At 40.4% G+C, this 16,601-nt stretch overlaps 2 protein-coding genes across 6 annotated transcripts in view; one reads left to right on the forward strand and one right to left on the reverse strand.

Annotated features, from left to right (window-relative positions):
• The first annotated feature begins 2,101 nt into the window (after positions 1-2,101).
• On the forward strand, positions 2,102-6,596 carry LOC137297663 (uncharacterized). The gene is made up of 4 exons (XM_067829570.1): positions 2,102-2,246; positions 2,363-2,668; positions 3,534-3,715; positions 3,920-6,596. Exons 2-4 carry the CDS (start codon positions 2,590-2,592, stop codon positions 4,409-4,411), a joined length of 753 nt encoding a protein of 250 aa, XP_067685671.1. The 5' UTR covers positions 2,102-2,246; positions 2,363-2,589; the 3' UTR covers positions 4,412-6,596.
• Positions 6,597-9,176: 2,580 nt separating this feature from the next.
• LOC137299201 (zinc finger protein GLI4-like) overlaps positions 9,177-16,601 on the reverse strand; it is a 120,601-nt gene continuing 113,176 nt past the window's right edge. For all 5 annotated transcript variants that reach the window (XM_067831788.1, XM_067831785.1, XM_067831787.1 and 2 more), the window contains 3 exons: positions 16,304-16,445; positions 15,237-15,332; positions 9,177-15,040 (listed from right to left, as the gene is read on the reverse strand). In XM_067831788.1, the coding sequence (XP_067687889.1) occupies positions 12,789-15,040; positions 15,237-15,332; positions 16,304-16,445 (2,490 nt within the window). In that variant the 3' untranslated portion in view covers positions 9,177-12,788. The remainder of the gene's footprint in view (positions 15,041-15,236; positions 15,333-16,303; positions 16,446-16,601) is intronic.

Here is a 16,601-nt window from a genome sequence, read left to right on the forward strand (position 1 = left end):
GGGTAAGTGCCTATATAGGTCGTCACTACGGTTGATCGATATCACTCATGCCCTCATAGAGACCGAGGTTAATCGCTGATTAAGGATAACTCACTCGTCCACTCAAGTTTACATCGTACAATGTGCTACTACAGCAGTGGTTCAGCGCACGTTGTGAATGACAGACTGCATGCCCTAATCTTTCCATGGTCACATGGTATTGTATACAGTGTTTCATCACAGAATATTCTAGCAGTTCCAAGAAGCTACGTACCTATATACTGGTATACCTTGCCCTTGATAGTGTACGTGTCTGTCTGGGGTTTGTTCAAGTCAGTTTCCTGGGAGCTGGAATTCTACATATATACGACAATACCCTACAACAATTAACGTAAATGTAAACTACATGCTGACATGACACAACGTAGTGGTACACACACGACATCGTCTACTGCAGCTGTTGGTAATACATCACAGAGCCTCCTCGTCTGTACAATGGGTATATCGTAGTTTAACCTACCGAGCAGAAGGTAGTGTTGACCAAGGAAGGAAGTGTTGACCAGTTAAGTACCTTTGTAACATTGTGTAAGTATAGCAGTTTCAAGCGCGATTACTTTCTGTTGCCCAGTAGCTTACAGACATGTTATATTTGTATTATTTATATAGAAATAAAGGTATAAGTGTTTCAGTTGTATAGACACCTTGCGAGAGAGAGAGAGAGAGAGAGAGAGAGAGAGAGAGAGAGAGAGAGAGAGGGAGAGAGAGAGTACAGTTTTTAAACTAAACATGTTATGTATAAAAACAACAGATGACATATCTGTCAAATTTATTACAATGCCTCGCTGTATGCCTGGCTCCATCTTCTGCATATCTGTGGGTCAGGCAATACCGTGTATATGGCGGGGCGCCGATGTATGTACATACGTATACATGCTGGAAATATAATCGCAGAAAAATAGAATTATACGTATAGGTTGTTAATTAAGTTACAGTGTGATCGCTTGGTCATATACAGAGTTTAGCCCGAGATTGGGGAAATATTTATTCAACTTGTGCCAGTGTTGTCATAACAAGCCGGGCGGTTAAACGCGACACACACACGACCCTTGCTTCGCGGATTGCCTTACATGGTAGTTCAACATTCTGATCAATTCGTTCCATTCCGGGACAAGGTCGCGGAAAGATGCGAGTGGTGACGATTGGATAGTTGGACGAGACACCGGCCATGAACTGGGTTAAATATATGTATGTAGGTCGCGCGTGATGAAACACCAAGATTCCTTTGGAAGGATATATTATATACCTGCTATGCACGGTTGTTTGTAACATAAAGATACCGATAACATAGGCGATTATTTCCATCTAAGTTTCATGTAGATTCTACACAAACATTTGAATTCATTAAATATACAGACAAAAATATTCATCTTGTTAAAACAACAAGTTATCAGTGACATTTGTAATATGCAATGTAATTTCTGTATGTCAAATTACATTTGCTATAGTTCGACCAACATGTAAACATACCTATACGAACCTATTTACTTATGGATTTTTTTTTTGTACTTTAACTAACACTGTGATTAGCAAAGGTACCTTAGTGCAATGACGCAAGTTGAGTGTTCGGCCCCTTTGATGACCAGGATTGGTATGTGAAGCCTGACTGGCTGTGAATAGCTTGTCAAAGTGAATGTACATAGACCTATGTGTCACATCAGTAAAGTTATTGAGTTGGCACAACGCCATGTCGTCTCATGTTACTTTGTGACACCCTGACCGTGTTTGTTGTTAAAAACTCAAGGCTATTTATTCACCTTCATTAAAATAATGATGAAATATCCCGACATCCTAATGGTTCCGATTGGGGAATATTATTCATATCAGGAAAACTCGACAGAAATCATAGAAACGTTAAACCCCAACGTGGGCGGGCGTGCGTATTCTGCTACAGTGTTCCACAGGTATTAAACAAAAATCTGATAAGATGGCCTACATCTGGGTTGTGTTCGGGAGATCAGGTTCTCAGGGAACCGGAAGCTAAACAAACGCAGAAACACAACACCGGGAATGATGGGATATGAAGTGATGTCATTATTTGGGTTAAAAATAGTGGAACATGTCCAGTCCTCGCTATCTGATTGGCTGTGTCATGTGTAAGTTTCTAAATTTAGGTGTGGTATTGCACCATAAGACAGCAAGCCGGTCGGGAGGTTCCATAGTAGTGTGAATGTGAGCAAAGAGGTGGGACAGAGACCGAAGGACTGAAGGTATGCTGAAAAATAACGAATAAATCAACGTTTTAATCCCGTTAATTTCAACAACAGTTTACTCGACCCATTTTTAATATATAATCATGAAATGCCATGTGTTTTTAACTCCTCAGAGCGCCACAGAAGGCAGCTACGCGCAGGTTATCCATCCTGGAAAGCGGTTTATTCTCCGACGTATCAACGACGTCAACCAACGACTTCGACAAACTGGACACGTTTCTTAAGTCGGCTGACACCATTTCAACGATGCAGGGAGAGGAAAGTTCGGTGTTTGTCCCAACCGGCTCTGAGTTTATTCCCGAAACGCTGGATGAGTTAGTTGACTGGCTGGATCTCGAAAATGATTCGACCAGGAAAGCTAACGAAATCCAGCACTTCCGCACGTTCGGTACAGAAGACAAGTGGCCTATTTAACGAAGGTGAGTCTAATTTAATAACTCAAAATGTTTAACGTCAAACCAATTTCCTGAAGATCATAAGAAAAGTGTCAGAATTTGTGTATAGTATTCCACGCAAACGACCATGAACACAACTGTGTAGGTTTATATTGTTAGGACAGAAGCATCGATTAAATGCAGTCATACAGTTCATTTGGATCGATTTGGTTAAACAAACGTGGTAGATACGGTTAATCGACCAGAGCCAACCTCGGCCGGTTAACCGCCTTGTCACGTGACAAGTGTTTGTCGCGGTTACTTAGTAATCACGTGACAACAACGTATGTTTCCATAAATAGCACTTTACTTGCCGGGTCAGCAAAGGTTGTGCCTCTATTTCCCAGAATTTCGTCATACTCAGATTAGTTGTGCAAGAACTGATAATATATAGTCGCGGGCAAATCAAACCTGACAAACTTCTTGAATGTCTAGGGAAGATAGGCGAGTTAGTGGAGAGTAGGCTTCTTGAGATGAAATTTTACGCTTATTTGGCATCCACTTACCCAACAACATTTCATCACAATTTTGGACTGGTGCGTTTATAATATGTTGGCCCAAAGGGGTATTGAATGTGGAGGAATTTATTGATAATCAGTGGCCTTATAATGTTTGTTTAAATTAATTTCGTTAGTTGTTGTATTTACATGACTTTTTATTAATATCAAAAAGATGTCAGCTCAATTACTCCAGTTATAACATTTTTATGATCAATTCTTTATGAACAGTACTTTTTGTTTATTTTTTAGACGATATTCTGGATTTGTCTTGATGCTTGAGGTTAACCTCCCACTGGAAATCCTAAACATGTATAATCATCATTAAGTGATTGTGTATTTCTTCTTTTCAGGGCCAGCTGATGACTTGAAGTTCAACTTAAAGCCATCAGCTGATGACCTATTGATGTCGATCGACAATGGTAACAATGCATTGATGCTGGGCAGCTTTGACTCAGGGATGCTAAGTTATCTCGATCCACTGGCTGAAGCCAGTCTTGATAGTTTTGTGGATCTTTCTACCTTCCTTGAGGAGGTGAGTTTCACTTGTGTTTTTGTATAACATACTTTGTGTTAACATTAAGATTTGAACATTCATTTATTTTTCAACTTATTTAACTTGGTAAAACAATCAGTTGAGGATTCTTTGACTGACTTTTTAAAATTTTATTTCTCTGTTGATAATATTTATCATTATTCCTAAGCATTGAAAATTTATATGAACAATTTTAATTTTCAGGATAGAACTGTTGAGCCAGTAGATGGTTCTGCAGAAGATATTGATGCCCTAATGGAGAAGACAAAACCAGTTGAGGTTGCTGTGGAACCTGCAGAGCCATCTACGAAGCGCAAGTTTGAAGAGGTTGTGGAGGTTGTAGACGTGGTCAGCATGGAGGAAGAGGTTGTGGCTACAACCCCCGACCATGACTATGTCTGCAAACGTCCCCGGCTGTCGACTTCATCCATTGCGAGTGAAGAATTGGAAACTTTTGGCGCTGCTGCGTCCACAAGTGACATTCCACTTGCACAGAAGTACCGTCAACGCCGCGACAAGAACAATGTTGCTTCACGCAGATCACGTGAAATAAGGAAACAGAAATTTGTTGACATGGAAACCAAAGCAGATGAACTTATTGTTGAAAATGAGAAACTCCGTTTGAAGATTGTGGATTTGGAGAAATTAGCAAAGGACATGAAAGCCATTCTTGTTTCCAAGTTGTCAGGGAAGTAAACATTGACTTGAAGCGTTGTAGACGATGTTTACATTGTTAGCTGACAGCTGAATGCTCAACTGCTGTTGTAGCAACTCAGTCATGTAGAAAGTTGTTTATTTATGATTTGAAGAAGAAACATAAATGTTTCTATGTTAGAGTAGTTCCTTGTTTGAATTTATTTGAAATCCGTACTACTGAAGGATATTGCCATTCATTCTGTATGGGCAGTATGCAGTGGTAGGCTGATGAGGACAAAACTGGTCTAAAATACGCCCTCTATTAACACCACAATCAGATTTGAATATCTGAGTGTCATAAAATTGATGTTGATATAACTATAAGAAATGCATTTTCAAAATATGGTTGTTTGAAATTAGTTTGTTTTAAAAGTCAAAATAAAATTATATAGTCACCTTTGAAGGAAATAAAATTTAACAGCTTGTTTGAAACTTTACCTGGATATTTTTGAAAGTCTTTTTAGACCAGGGGTTGAATTGAGGGTTTCCTTGGTGAGGATATTTCTTTAGTATTACTGAATTTCTATCATGATGAACTGAAACACCATTGACTGAACATATGTTAAATAAAGTCATGTTGCTTGTATGTTAGAAATGAAAACAGAGTGTACATCCCTTAATCTCTTCATAAGACTTTATGTCGGTGGGGTGTCATTGGAAGGAACTTGTACACCCCTTAATCTCTTCATAAGACTTTATGTTGATGGGATGTCTTTCTAATACCAAAATCCTCTTAATCTCTTTGTGAGACTTAAACTGATGGGGATATTAACTCTCAGGAGTTACGTTGTTGATTTATATTTCATGCATTGATCATGTTGATTGTGTGAGGCATGTTACTAATGTATAGTGTTTTATACATATGTGTCAGTGTGCTTACTGACAGATGTGTCAGTGTGTTTACTGACACTACTGAATCACGTCATAGACAAAAAGTACATTGTGTACAAATGCGAAACAAAAAAACCCAAAACATTTAATATGGCAAAGGAGTAATATTTTTCTTAATGTGTTATTGTGCCAATATCATGTATTATTTTTTGTATTTGTGGTGTCAATCATGCCATTGTCCATTGCTGACTATATTTACCTTAAAGTGTTTAGCATTGGAACAGCTGACTATATTTACCTTAAAGGGTTTAGAATACGAACAGAACTTGTCACTATGTGTGGGTATTGATGTGACAAAGTGAAGTGACACATTGCCTTGTACAATATTGACACATTGATGGCATTAGGAGGGATTTATCTAGACCAGATCAAAGACTGATATACATGTAAGGCAGATGTAGTAAATGTCAAAAATATTTCTCGTATGAATTTAAAGCTTTTCATGTAACCAGTGTTAAAGTATAATGACTTGGTCAAGTTGACATATATTTTACTGATAACAGAATCAGTGAAGAGGAAGAAACTGCTTTTTATTGTTTGAGATGCAATTCAGAATATATTATTTAGAAAACATGAAAAAATAACAACCACATTTTTACAGAAAGTGGTATTGTTTTCTCAGGTGAGCTGACGTCATTTTCTTTGATATCCTAGATAAATCTGTGGTTATATAAGAAAATTGATGCTCTTACATTAAGAGCCAAAGATCTTGTAGTGCACTGATGCTTTATGTATACACCATAAGTGGTCCATATGTCATTGATCTTATAGGCATTTTGAAGGGAAATTAGTCAGGGATAAGTATTGATTAAAAATTCAGTATGAACTATTGTGGATATTATACACTTTGGTTGAATGAGGTTGAGAAAAATGGATGCAAACTTAAAAAGATGTGTGAACTTTTGCGAGATCGTGCGTCAGTTTGTTGATGTTTTATCACCATTTCATTCATTTCTATATGGGGGAAAGAAAGGGTTATTTAGGTCTGGGAGAGCAGCTACAGCAATATTTGTGTTTTCAGGAGGCCTATCAGTTAAAAGGTGCCTTATGGATTTGTTTGCCAGAAACATGCTTTGAAAGAACATGTGCTCCCATACATCATTGTAAATCTGTCTTTCATTTTCATCATCATCATCTTGGAAGATACTGCAATATTGTTTTGTTCATCATTGATGCTGTTTATATATTTTCAAAGTGTATGTTAATTTTTTATGTCCTGTTGACTGATGAGAAGTCGCGGTAGGATGCTGTTGACAAACTGTTTTTTACTGGTAAATAAACTTAAGATATTGTATTGATGGCTCGTGTTGTATTTGGACATTGAGAAGCAGATGTGAGTCTGACAGAGTCTGTGGGGTTCCCTTGTAGCAATGTGCGCTACCTGACGGAGGCAGAGGGAGTCCCCTTTTAGCGAGGTACGCTACCTGACGAAGATAGAGGGGTTCCCTTGTAGCGATGTACGCTACCTGATGGAGGCAGAGGGAGTCCCTTTTTAGCGATGTACGCTACCTGACTGAGACAGGTCCCTACAAGGAAATTGTGAAAGGGGTCCCCTTGTAGGGACGTATGCTACCTGCATGAGGCAGAGCGGTTGCCTTGTAGGGACATATGCTGCCTGACAGACACAGGGGTCCCCTTATGGCATTGTACACTATCTGACCAAGAGAGAGGGATCACCTTTTAGCTTTATGATTAATGTTTTCCAAGGCTTTTGGTTAATTCCCAGCATGTGTAGAAGCTCAGTATTTGCTTGATTATTGGTCAGTTAGTGTGTGCGAGGCATATGTACAAACATGATGAGGTGATGTAGAAGCTCAGTATTTGCTTGATTATTGGTCAGTTAGTGTGTGCGAGGCATATGTACAAACATGATGAGGTGATGTAGAAGCTCAGTATTTGCTTGATTATTGGTCAGTTAGTGTGTGCGAGGCATATGTACAAACATGATGAGGTGATGTAGAAGCTCAGTATTTGCTTGATTATTGGTCAGTTAGTGTGTGCGAGAGGCATATGTACAAACATGATGAGGTGATGTAGAAGCTCAGTATTTGCTTGATTATTGGTCAGTTAGTGTGTGCGAGGCATATGTACAAACATGATGAGGTGATGTAGAAGCTCAGTATTTGCTTGATTATTGGTCAGTTAGTGTGTGCGAGAGGCATATGTACAAACATGATGAGGTGATGTAGAAGCTCAGTATTTGCTTGATTATTGGTCAGTTAGTGTGTGCGAGAGGCATATGTACAAACATGATGAGGTGATGTAGAAGCTCAGTATTTGCTTGATTATTGGTCAGTTAGTGTGTGCGAGAGGCATATGTACAAACATGATGAGGTGATGTAGAAGCTCAGTATTTGCTTGATTATTGGCCAGTTAGTTTGTGTGCGAGGCATATGTACAAACATGATGAGGTGATGTTACCCTAATCAACTCATCTGTACAAGTACTTCCTTGTTTGTTTATATGCCTCTTAATGCATGTTCTGTTTGATGGCAGTGAGAGAACCAGCACCGAGATATCACTCATATTGTGATATAGAAAAATTTCTAAATGTCACTCCCAGGACAGCATGGTACACATTGTCAATGGACAGCGGCACCTCACCTTTCCCTCAACAGTCAGCAGATATTCAGTGATGTAGCCAGCACCTCACCTTTCCCTCAACAGTCAGCAGTTATTCAGTGATGTAGCCGGCACCTCACCTTTCCCTCAACAGTCAGCAGTTATTCAGTGATGTAGCCGGCACCTCACCTTTCCCTCAACAGTCAGCAGATATTCAGTGATGTAGCCGGCACCTCACCTTTCCCTCAACAGTCAGCAGTTATTCAGTGATGTAGCCGGCACCTCACCTTTCCCTCAACAGTCAGCAGTTATTCAGTGATGTAGCCGGCACCTCACCTTTCCCTCAACAGTCAGCAGTTATTCAGTGATGTAGCCGGCACCTCACCTTTCCCTCAACAGTCAGCAGTTATTCAGTGATGTAGCCGGCACCTCACCTTTCCCTCAACAGTCAGCAGTTATTCAGTGATGTAGCCGGCACCTCACCTTTCCCTCAACAGTCAGCAGTTATTCAGTGATGTAGCCGGCACCTCACCTTTCCCTCAACAGTCAGCAGTTATTCAGTGATGTAGCCGGCACCTCACCTTTCCCTCAACAGTCAGCAGATATTCAGTGATGTAGCTGGCACCTCACCTTTCCCTCAACAGTCAGCAGATATTCAGTGATGTAGCCGGCACCTCACCTTTCCCTCAACAGTCAGCAGATATTCAGTGATGTAGCCGGCACCTCACCTTTCCCTCAACAGTCAGCAGATATTCAGTGATGTAGCCATAATGGTTAAAAAAACTCACCCTGCAAATTTTGCAGTTCCAGACACTTTCATTCCCTGCTCCACTTCCATCTCTTTCTCCAGTGTTAATGCCTTACATATCAAACCCTGCTTGTTTACTGATCTTCATCAACCAATGCATTTGTGGAAGATGAGCATCAGGCTCAAGTGGTCCAACTCACTCACCTGGTTAATGCATGTCAGAACATGGGTACCTGGTGGGATAAGTCACATTACTATTAACCTTCTAGCACCTCACAGGTAGCTCGGGTTATCAGGGGTAATAATAATAATCATAATGAGATTTTAGTGCTCTGAGCATGCCCCTCTATGGTGCATTAATGGTTATCATCATCATGTCATCATATCCAAGGTGCGTAGAAAGTGGTTGGAAAGTCCGTTCCAAACTTGGTACCAAATCAGACTGCTGTCACAAACAGACAGCTGTTCACTTCATGATGTAGGTTGTGATGGTGGTATATATGTTCAGGTGTAAATCCTTCCCTCCTCCCAGTACAATACCACAAATAACAAAATCCAACTGTCTTGTTTAACAAGCACTTTTTTATTTACATCCTATCACTGTCTACAAAAAATGACATGAGTTACAGGCACCAGATGTGGCTTGATTCTAGGGGTTAGAAAAATAGGTGTATCATACAAAATGTACAATGCACAGAGTATGAAATATATTTCCAACATGGCATGACGTCACTACCGTGCTACACATACTCTCTCTGCTACGTCCGACATCAATGATATATGTAGTATGCGTCTATTATATTATGCATAGTTGTTCAACAACAGTGTGATGAGGGCAATGTGTCAAATCTATATGAACATTTATGAGTATGTAACGTAAGCGGAGGTATCTCCCTTCAAGGATAGCTTGGTTTGAATCTCTATGTTTCCTGTTGATATAGAGATATTCAACACAATCTCAGTTATGCTGTGGGTTAAGCAAAGTCTAAAACAGGGCTTATTCATCCACTGTTTTATATTAATAGCACTTATTTGCATTGAACACATGTATAGCAATTGAGATCTGTACATACACTTTACCCAAATTCCTGAGTTCAGCCTTTTAATGATCTGATCTCTCAGCAAAGGGAGACATCTCAAGTGGATAAAAATGCATCCTTTTTCAGTATGTTCTCAATGATTATGGCAACCAAACTTGCAGTTATAGCTAGCAGATCATCCCCTCTTGCCAAAAACACCGGATAGAATATTTACAGATTTCAGAGCACAAGGATATGCAATAAAATTGAAATATAAATCAGCTGCTGTCAGAATACTCAATATGGTACAGGAAGTAACATTAATAAGATAATCAGTTTGAGAAACATGTTTTCAGCAGACAAAATGATTGTTATAGTGTTTTCTTTATAATTGTACATCATCATTATCTAGTTACTCTCCAGTACAACTGACCAAATCAGAACTTTGCGGTGAGAGTCCATGAAGACATGTATATCAGTACTAAGTCACTTCTAGGGCAGCAGTGTGTGCCTTTCCAGAAAGTCTTCTTGTTCAGAAAAGACTGCTGAGCTGATGGTCTTCATGACTGATTATGTTTCAGCTGATTCGTCAATTTTGATATATGTTATACATATTCTGAACAGCACGGAAACAGTGCTGTCTTTTAAGTACACAGTTCATGTTGATGTGTACAAAAATCATTCTTAGCATTTGATAGACAAAACAAAGACATGTTCTTATTTTAGTTCCTGAATTTCCTGAATTAGTTCTTTTTTTTGTACTTTTTGTGAATCCCTTTTACCTTGACATTTAGGTACTGTGGGAAAATGTTAATCTCATAGATGAAAGGGCTGATCTAGCCATACTTTTGTTTATCTCACAAGACCTGCAGGCATCTATGAGCAGAGCAGGTTGCCTTTGTTACAAAAATACATGTATGTCTTTATTCATGTTTTTGTTAAACATTTGACATCATGATATGTTAAAGAAGGGACAGAAAGATGTCAAATAAACCCATCCAGTTTGCCCAGATGAAAACTACGGGATCTTACATTCTTGAATGAAAAATGATTTTGAATGTATATGGCAGCCTTTTTTTCTGAATCCTGTAAAACACAAATGCTGAAAGTCTTTCATATCTCCAACACCACCAGGTTGTCTTGTATCAGTGTTTAAAAAATCACATTTCTTGACCCAAACTGAGACAGACTTCAGAGCAATGGATTTCTCATAAAAAACACAAGATAAGTGAAACATTCTAGTGGTTTCATATGAAAATTGTTGATCGTGTGTTAAGAGACCAAAGGGAAGTAATTCATTGACACAAACACAATTGCCTCCCTTGGATTATCACATGTAAGTCAGAAATCATTATTTTGAAGACTACTAGTTATGGTTTGATTTGTTTTACTTTTGTAAAGAAAATATTTCACTCAAAATAATAGTGACATCCATAAAAAAGGACTGATTCAATAATGTTTCATTCCTCAAAACTTCTGTCTTGCTTATCTGCAGATCAGCATAGCTATAATATATGGCAAACATTCAGCAGTTTTGTAGGTAAAATCTGTTACTTCACTTTGACAGTGTCGAGGGAAAAATGCCTCAATTCTTCACAAAAACCTTTTTTCATACCACAATGATGCTATAAAATATCAAAATCTTCATAATAAAATTTGAAAATACTTTTTCTCAAAAATGATGTATACATTCTTAAACATGATATGGACAAATCTGTACAAACAAGCATACACTAAAACAAAACAACATTCAGAAAACTATTCATAAGCACTTGATTTTACCTCAAAATAATTTTCTTTTCACAATGGTAACATGTACTTTTTCATTTTACTAATGAGATGTTTTCTGTGATAACGTTCTGAGAAACCTCTTAAATGTTCCGTGATGGTTGATGGTTAATTTTTGTTGACGGAATGCATTGCTAAGCACTTCAAGCTCATACTGATCTCTGCAGTAAAATAAAATACTCCTCTCAGCTAATTATGCAAATATTACGGAGATCAGCACTTCACGACAATATGGAACGTTGGTCATGCCACTCTTTCCCCTAAAAACAATGATAGTTATAAAAACAATCAACCATACCTTCTGACATGAAAATATATCAAAACAAAACAGATATTACAGAAAGCTGTAATGCAATGTCTCCTAATTTGGAGATGTAGGTCTCAAAATGTTTACCTCTAAATATTTCAAACAATGCATACAAAAATTGAACAACTACAACCTTGCTTATTATGCTTTGAAATGAAAGAAAACAATAAAGAAAGTATACATGGATATGAATAACTCTTTATCACAATGATGTTTAACTTCTACCACAAGCACTTGCCATTAAGATCAAAACAATCTTTTGGCATGTAGTCTGAACGAACATATTTTGAATATATTCATGTTAAAACTGACAAATATCATACCTATCATAATGTATGGGATCTGGAGAAATGATCACCCACCAAAGATGAGCAATGACTGCACAAACAGCCTGCCTGTATATATCCACAGATATAATAATGTACTAAAACTGTTATGGTATTAAAGGATAATTCAAAATTTAACCAAAATGATCATTCAGCAAAACCATTCAGTTTAATACTCATTTTGCATTATTTGCTTTATTTATTCAAATTGGTATCAAAAGGTATGGGGTAATCTTTTCTCCAGAGCAGATCATTCTCGTCTTGGGAGTCAGTGTAAGTGCTGACTTACTGCCCCTTGCTATTATACCCTACACAGAAAGAAAGGATGATAACTCGAAATCAATGTTTAATTTAAACACTACATTATCTATTTCCAAAGATCTTAGTCACCTGATTGTGAATCATCTTGAACCTTACCTGAGGTAAATGTGCATGATTCAATGTCACCCACAGTATATTCACTGACAATGATACATGATTCTACATTAAAGCTGTATTCCACCATGGTATGGTGAAACAGCTGTCTCGTACACAGAGTCACTGAAAGAGTCACACTCACAACAATGTTGCAATGTGTCCAGCAAGATGCCTTCTAGGCCGACTCCTTGCTGCACCATAAGCAATAGCACCCATAATGCCACAATAAATGCAAGATAAAAAGGAAAAACATATAACATTTCACGATGTTCCATGTGTGCACCAACATCCAAATCTATATGTATCACTATAGTCTCTGTTACTTCATATTCAAATACTTGTTCTCCTCAGCTAGCGTGGTCAAGACAGAGCTCATATCATTTACCGCCATGTTGTTCATATTGAGCACTGGATTAAACCGAGAGGAATTCTGAGACGCTGACCGGTTTGAGGCTGCTGTTGGACTGAATATATTTTCTTGTGATATTGAGCTTATATTGTCTATGAGATTTTCAGTTGATATTGACGTTAAGTTGTCCATGAAATCTTCAATTGGCGGTGCTGTGGTTTCGGCAGGGTCGGTGCTGCTCGTCACTTGGTTGCACCCTGGGGACATTTCAAGCTGGTTGGGGAAGGGGCCATGGGGCTGTTGGATCTGGCAGCTTGGCCGGGTGTTCTGGGGATTACCCGAGGGGGTATTACTACTGGGTGGATGGGGAAACATCGGGGGTACAGGTTGCTGGGGAAATGGTTGCTGTGTTGGTGGTAGTGGTTGGGGAGCCGGTGGCGGTGGCATGCTGTTCACTACATTGGGCGTGATGTTGCCGTTCATGTTGGTGTTCATGCCATTACCCAAGTTGTCCCCAGGGTACATCTTCTGTTGGTGGAAGTTCTGCTGCATGCCTGACATGCTCTGCATCTGCTGCATTGGACCCTGCTGCATCTGCATCTGCATATTGTTGAACATACCGGGACCGTTCTGCTGCTGCTGCTGCTGCTGCTGTTGCTGCATGAGCTGTTGCTGTCTCAGCAGCCGTGAAGCAGTCTTGGCATTTGGTGGTATCTGTGATTGGCTAATAAGAGGAACCTGCACCTGTGGACTGGCTCGTTCTGGCTTCTGGCGCATGTTCATCTGCATCTGAATCCCATTCTGCATCTGCATTTTGGGCATGTTTGGAGGTGTGGGTGCAAACATTTGAGGAGACTGAGGTGGCAGCATGCTACCTTGACCTTGATTCTGACCTTGACCTTGGTTCATCATAACAGGCCATTGGGTCATATTGTTTCCTTGACCATTATTGCCCATTCTTCCTTGCTGTGGAACATTTTCCGGAATCGTAGTCATGCCCCCTTGCGACATATTTCCCTGCTGCATGTTCTGCTGGCTCATGCCTTGCATTTGCATCGCCTGGGGCGATAGCTGACTTCCAGGAGAATGCTGCATTTGCAGATTTCTCATTTGCATATTCTGCATCTCATTAGTGAAGTTCTGACCCTGGTTCCACCCCTGCTGCATGTTTGGCATCATGCCAGGACCACACTGGCCACCATTATTGAACTGCTGACCATTATTTCCACACATCATGTTAGAGTTCATACCCTGATTGTCATAGAAACCAGACTGCATCTGCATATTGTTGTTATAGGGATGTGGCACTGAGGGTTGCTGGTTTGAGTATTGGTTGTTGGGACTGTGGGTTTGAGATGATGGAAAGTTCCCTTGCATCCGTTGCTCCATGTCTGGTGGATGAGGGTCATACCCTGCATAGCGTTCATTCAGGAACCGCTGCATGTCATCGGGGATAATCATATCCTCATTATCCTCCAGCATCTTTTCTTCCAGAGACTGCTCGTTGTACGTCTCCATGTTGTTTCCAGGAGACCCATATTCTGCATCCTCAGCGACACTGTAGTCAGTAGCGATGCTGCTTCTGGAAGAGTGGAAGGTGTTATTTGACCCACACTTTCCTTGCAGACTCTTCATACTAGGTGGAACTGGAAGAACCTTCATAACATTCAAACTGTGGTAGCGCTGAAGCCGCTTCAGGTCACGGAAATTGTGATCTACAGTCCGTACAGGATCACTGGCTCTCCTGATCTCCCTGTTGGGAATCTCGTGAGGCAGCGGCGTGCGACATGGTGTGCTGGTCCGTGCACCCTCCATCTCCCGTCGTGCAGCAAAGAACCTTGCAATATTCTCATTGCAGTACTTGTTGGCAGGACTTCGAATGGGCATCTGTTGTGACTGCACAACTAAGTTGGGATGGCTTCCTAAGTGGGCCTTCTGCATCATGTTGGCAACGTTTCCGATATTACTGCTCTCACTTGACCTCCTGGAGGCGTGATGGGGCAGATTTCCTGAGATGTCATACTCATACGGAGAGTTGGCGATGCTGAACCGGTTGGATGAGAGCTGCGACGTTTCACTGGACCTCCGACTGGAAAACTGACTACCAAATGGGTAGGGGCTGGTGTCTGACCTCATGCTACTCATGTAGGAACTAAGGGTGCTGGTGTTGCTGTCACGGCGACCACCACCATAGATCATCTGTGTCTGCAGTTCTGTGCGACCTGCAATAAAAAGATGAGACATTAAATTGGATTTATCGTCTAGTATTCACTACCCTGATTCCTATGGATAAGTGTCAATAGAATATACTGAAGGAAATTCCACTACAATTTGCCAGTCTACAAGTTGATGCCATATGAATTTAATGCTCACAGGTAATTTCATAAAAGACAGTCTATTTGCATCAGCTCATCATACCTGCAAGATCAGCAATACGTTTGTGAGGTGGACTTGTTTTAATCTGAGTCATCTTCACATTTAAGTCGTTTGAACTGTTGTTGCAGCGACGACCATCTGCAAAAATACAGGTAATTCTTAAAGTTCTACTATCTACTAAAGTTCATCTTTGAGCAAGAGCATGCTTGTAAAATGCTCTCATGCACTAAGTACTGTATAATGCCTAACCTATGTTTTAAAGTGACGACTACTCCCTGAACTGATATTCCAACCCTGACCCCATCCAATCTAATATTGCCAGCAGCATAGAAACAAGCTGACTGATCCATATGGAGAGACAGATATGACAGAGCACCCGAGAGTACTTACTGGGACTTATTGGAGGCACCCGAGAGAACTTACTGGGACTTATTGGAGGCAGCTGAGGGTAGTTAGTGTGTCTTATTGGAGGAAGCTGGGAGTGCTTAGTGTGTCTTATAGGAGGGATTACTTACTGGGATTTATTGGAGGCAGCTGGGAGTACTTACTGGGACTTATTGGAAGCAGCTGGGATTACTTACTGGGATTTATTGGAGGCAGCTGGGAGTACTTACTGGGACTTATTGGAGGCAGCTGGGATTACTCATGGGGGCTTCTTGGAGGCACCCAAGAGTACTTACTGGGACTTATTGGAGGCATCTGAGAGTACTTACTGGGACTTATTGGAGGCAGCTGGGATTACTCACGGGGACTTCTTGGAGGCACCCAAGAGTACTTACTGGGACTTATTGGAGGCAGCTGGGATTAGTTACTGGGACTTCTTGGAGGCACCCGAGAGTACTTACTGAGACTTATTTGAGGTAGCTGGGCGTAATTACTGGGACTTACTGGAGGCAGCTGGGATTACTTACTGGGACTTATTGGAGGCACCTGAGAGTACTTACTGGGACTTATTTGAGGCAGCCAAGAGTACTTACTGGGACTTATTGGAGGCAGCTGGGATTACTTACTGGCACTTCTTGGAGGCACCCAAGAGTACTTACTGGGACTTCTTGGAGGCAGCTGGGATTACTTACTGAGACTTACTGGAGGCAGCTGAGAGTACTTACTGGGACTTATTGGAGGCAGCTGGGAGTAGACTGACAGAGAGTTGCTTTTGTTGTTGATTCGGCCTTTCATTCGGTTCTGCATCACCTGGCCAGAATTAATCTGGTTGCGACGTACCAGCAGTGACTCAGACCCACCAGGTACCTAGGAACAGAGATACTTATCATTCAGTCATATCCTTAATACTTTGTGGGTGGTGGGGTAGATTAGGGGTAATACTGCTATCACCTAACACCCGTGTTCCATTCCACACATGAAGACGACATCTAGTGATATTTCTCAAATTTGAATTTAAATTAC

This window comes from Haliotis asinina, chromosome 10 (assembly GCF_037392515.1).
Source record: "Haliotis asinina isolate JCU_RB_2024 chromosome 10, JCU_Hal_asi_v2, whole genome shotgun sequence".
NCBI classification, from domain to species: Eukaryota; Metazoa; Mollusca; class Gastropoda; order Lepetellida; family Haliotidae; genus Haliotis; species Haliotis asinina.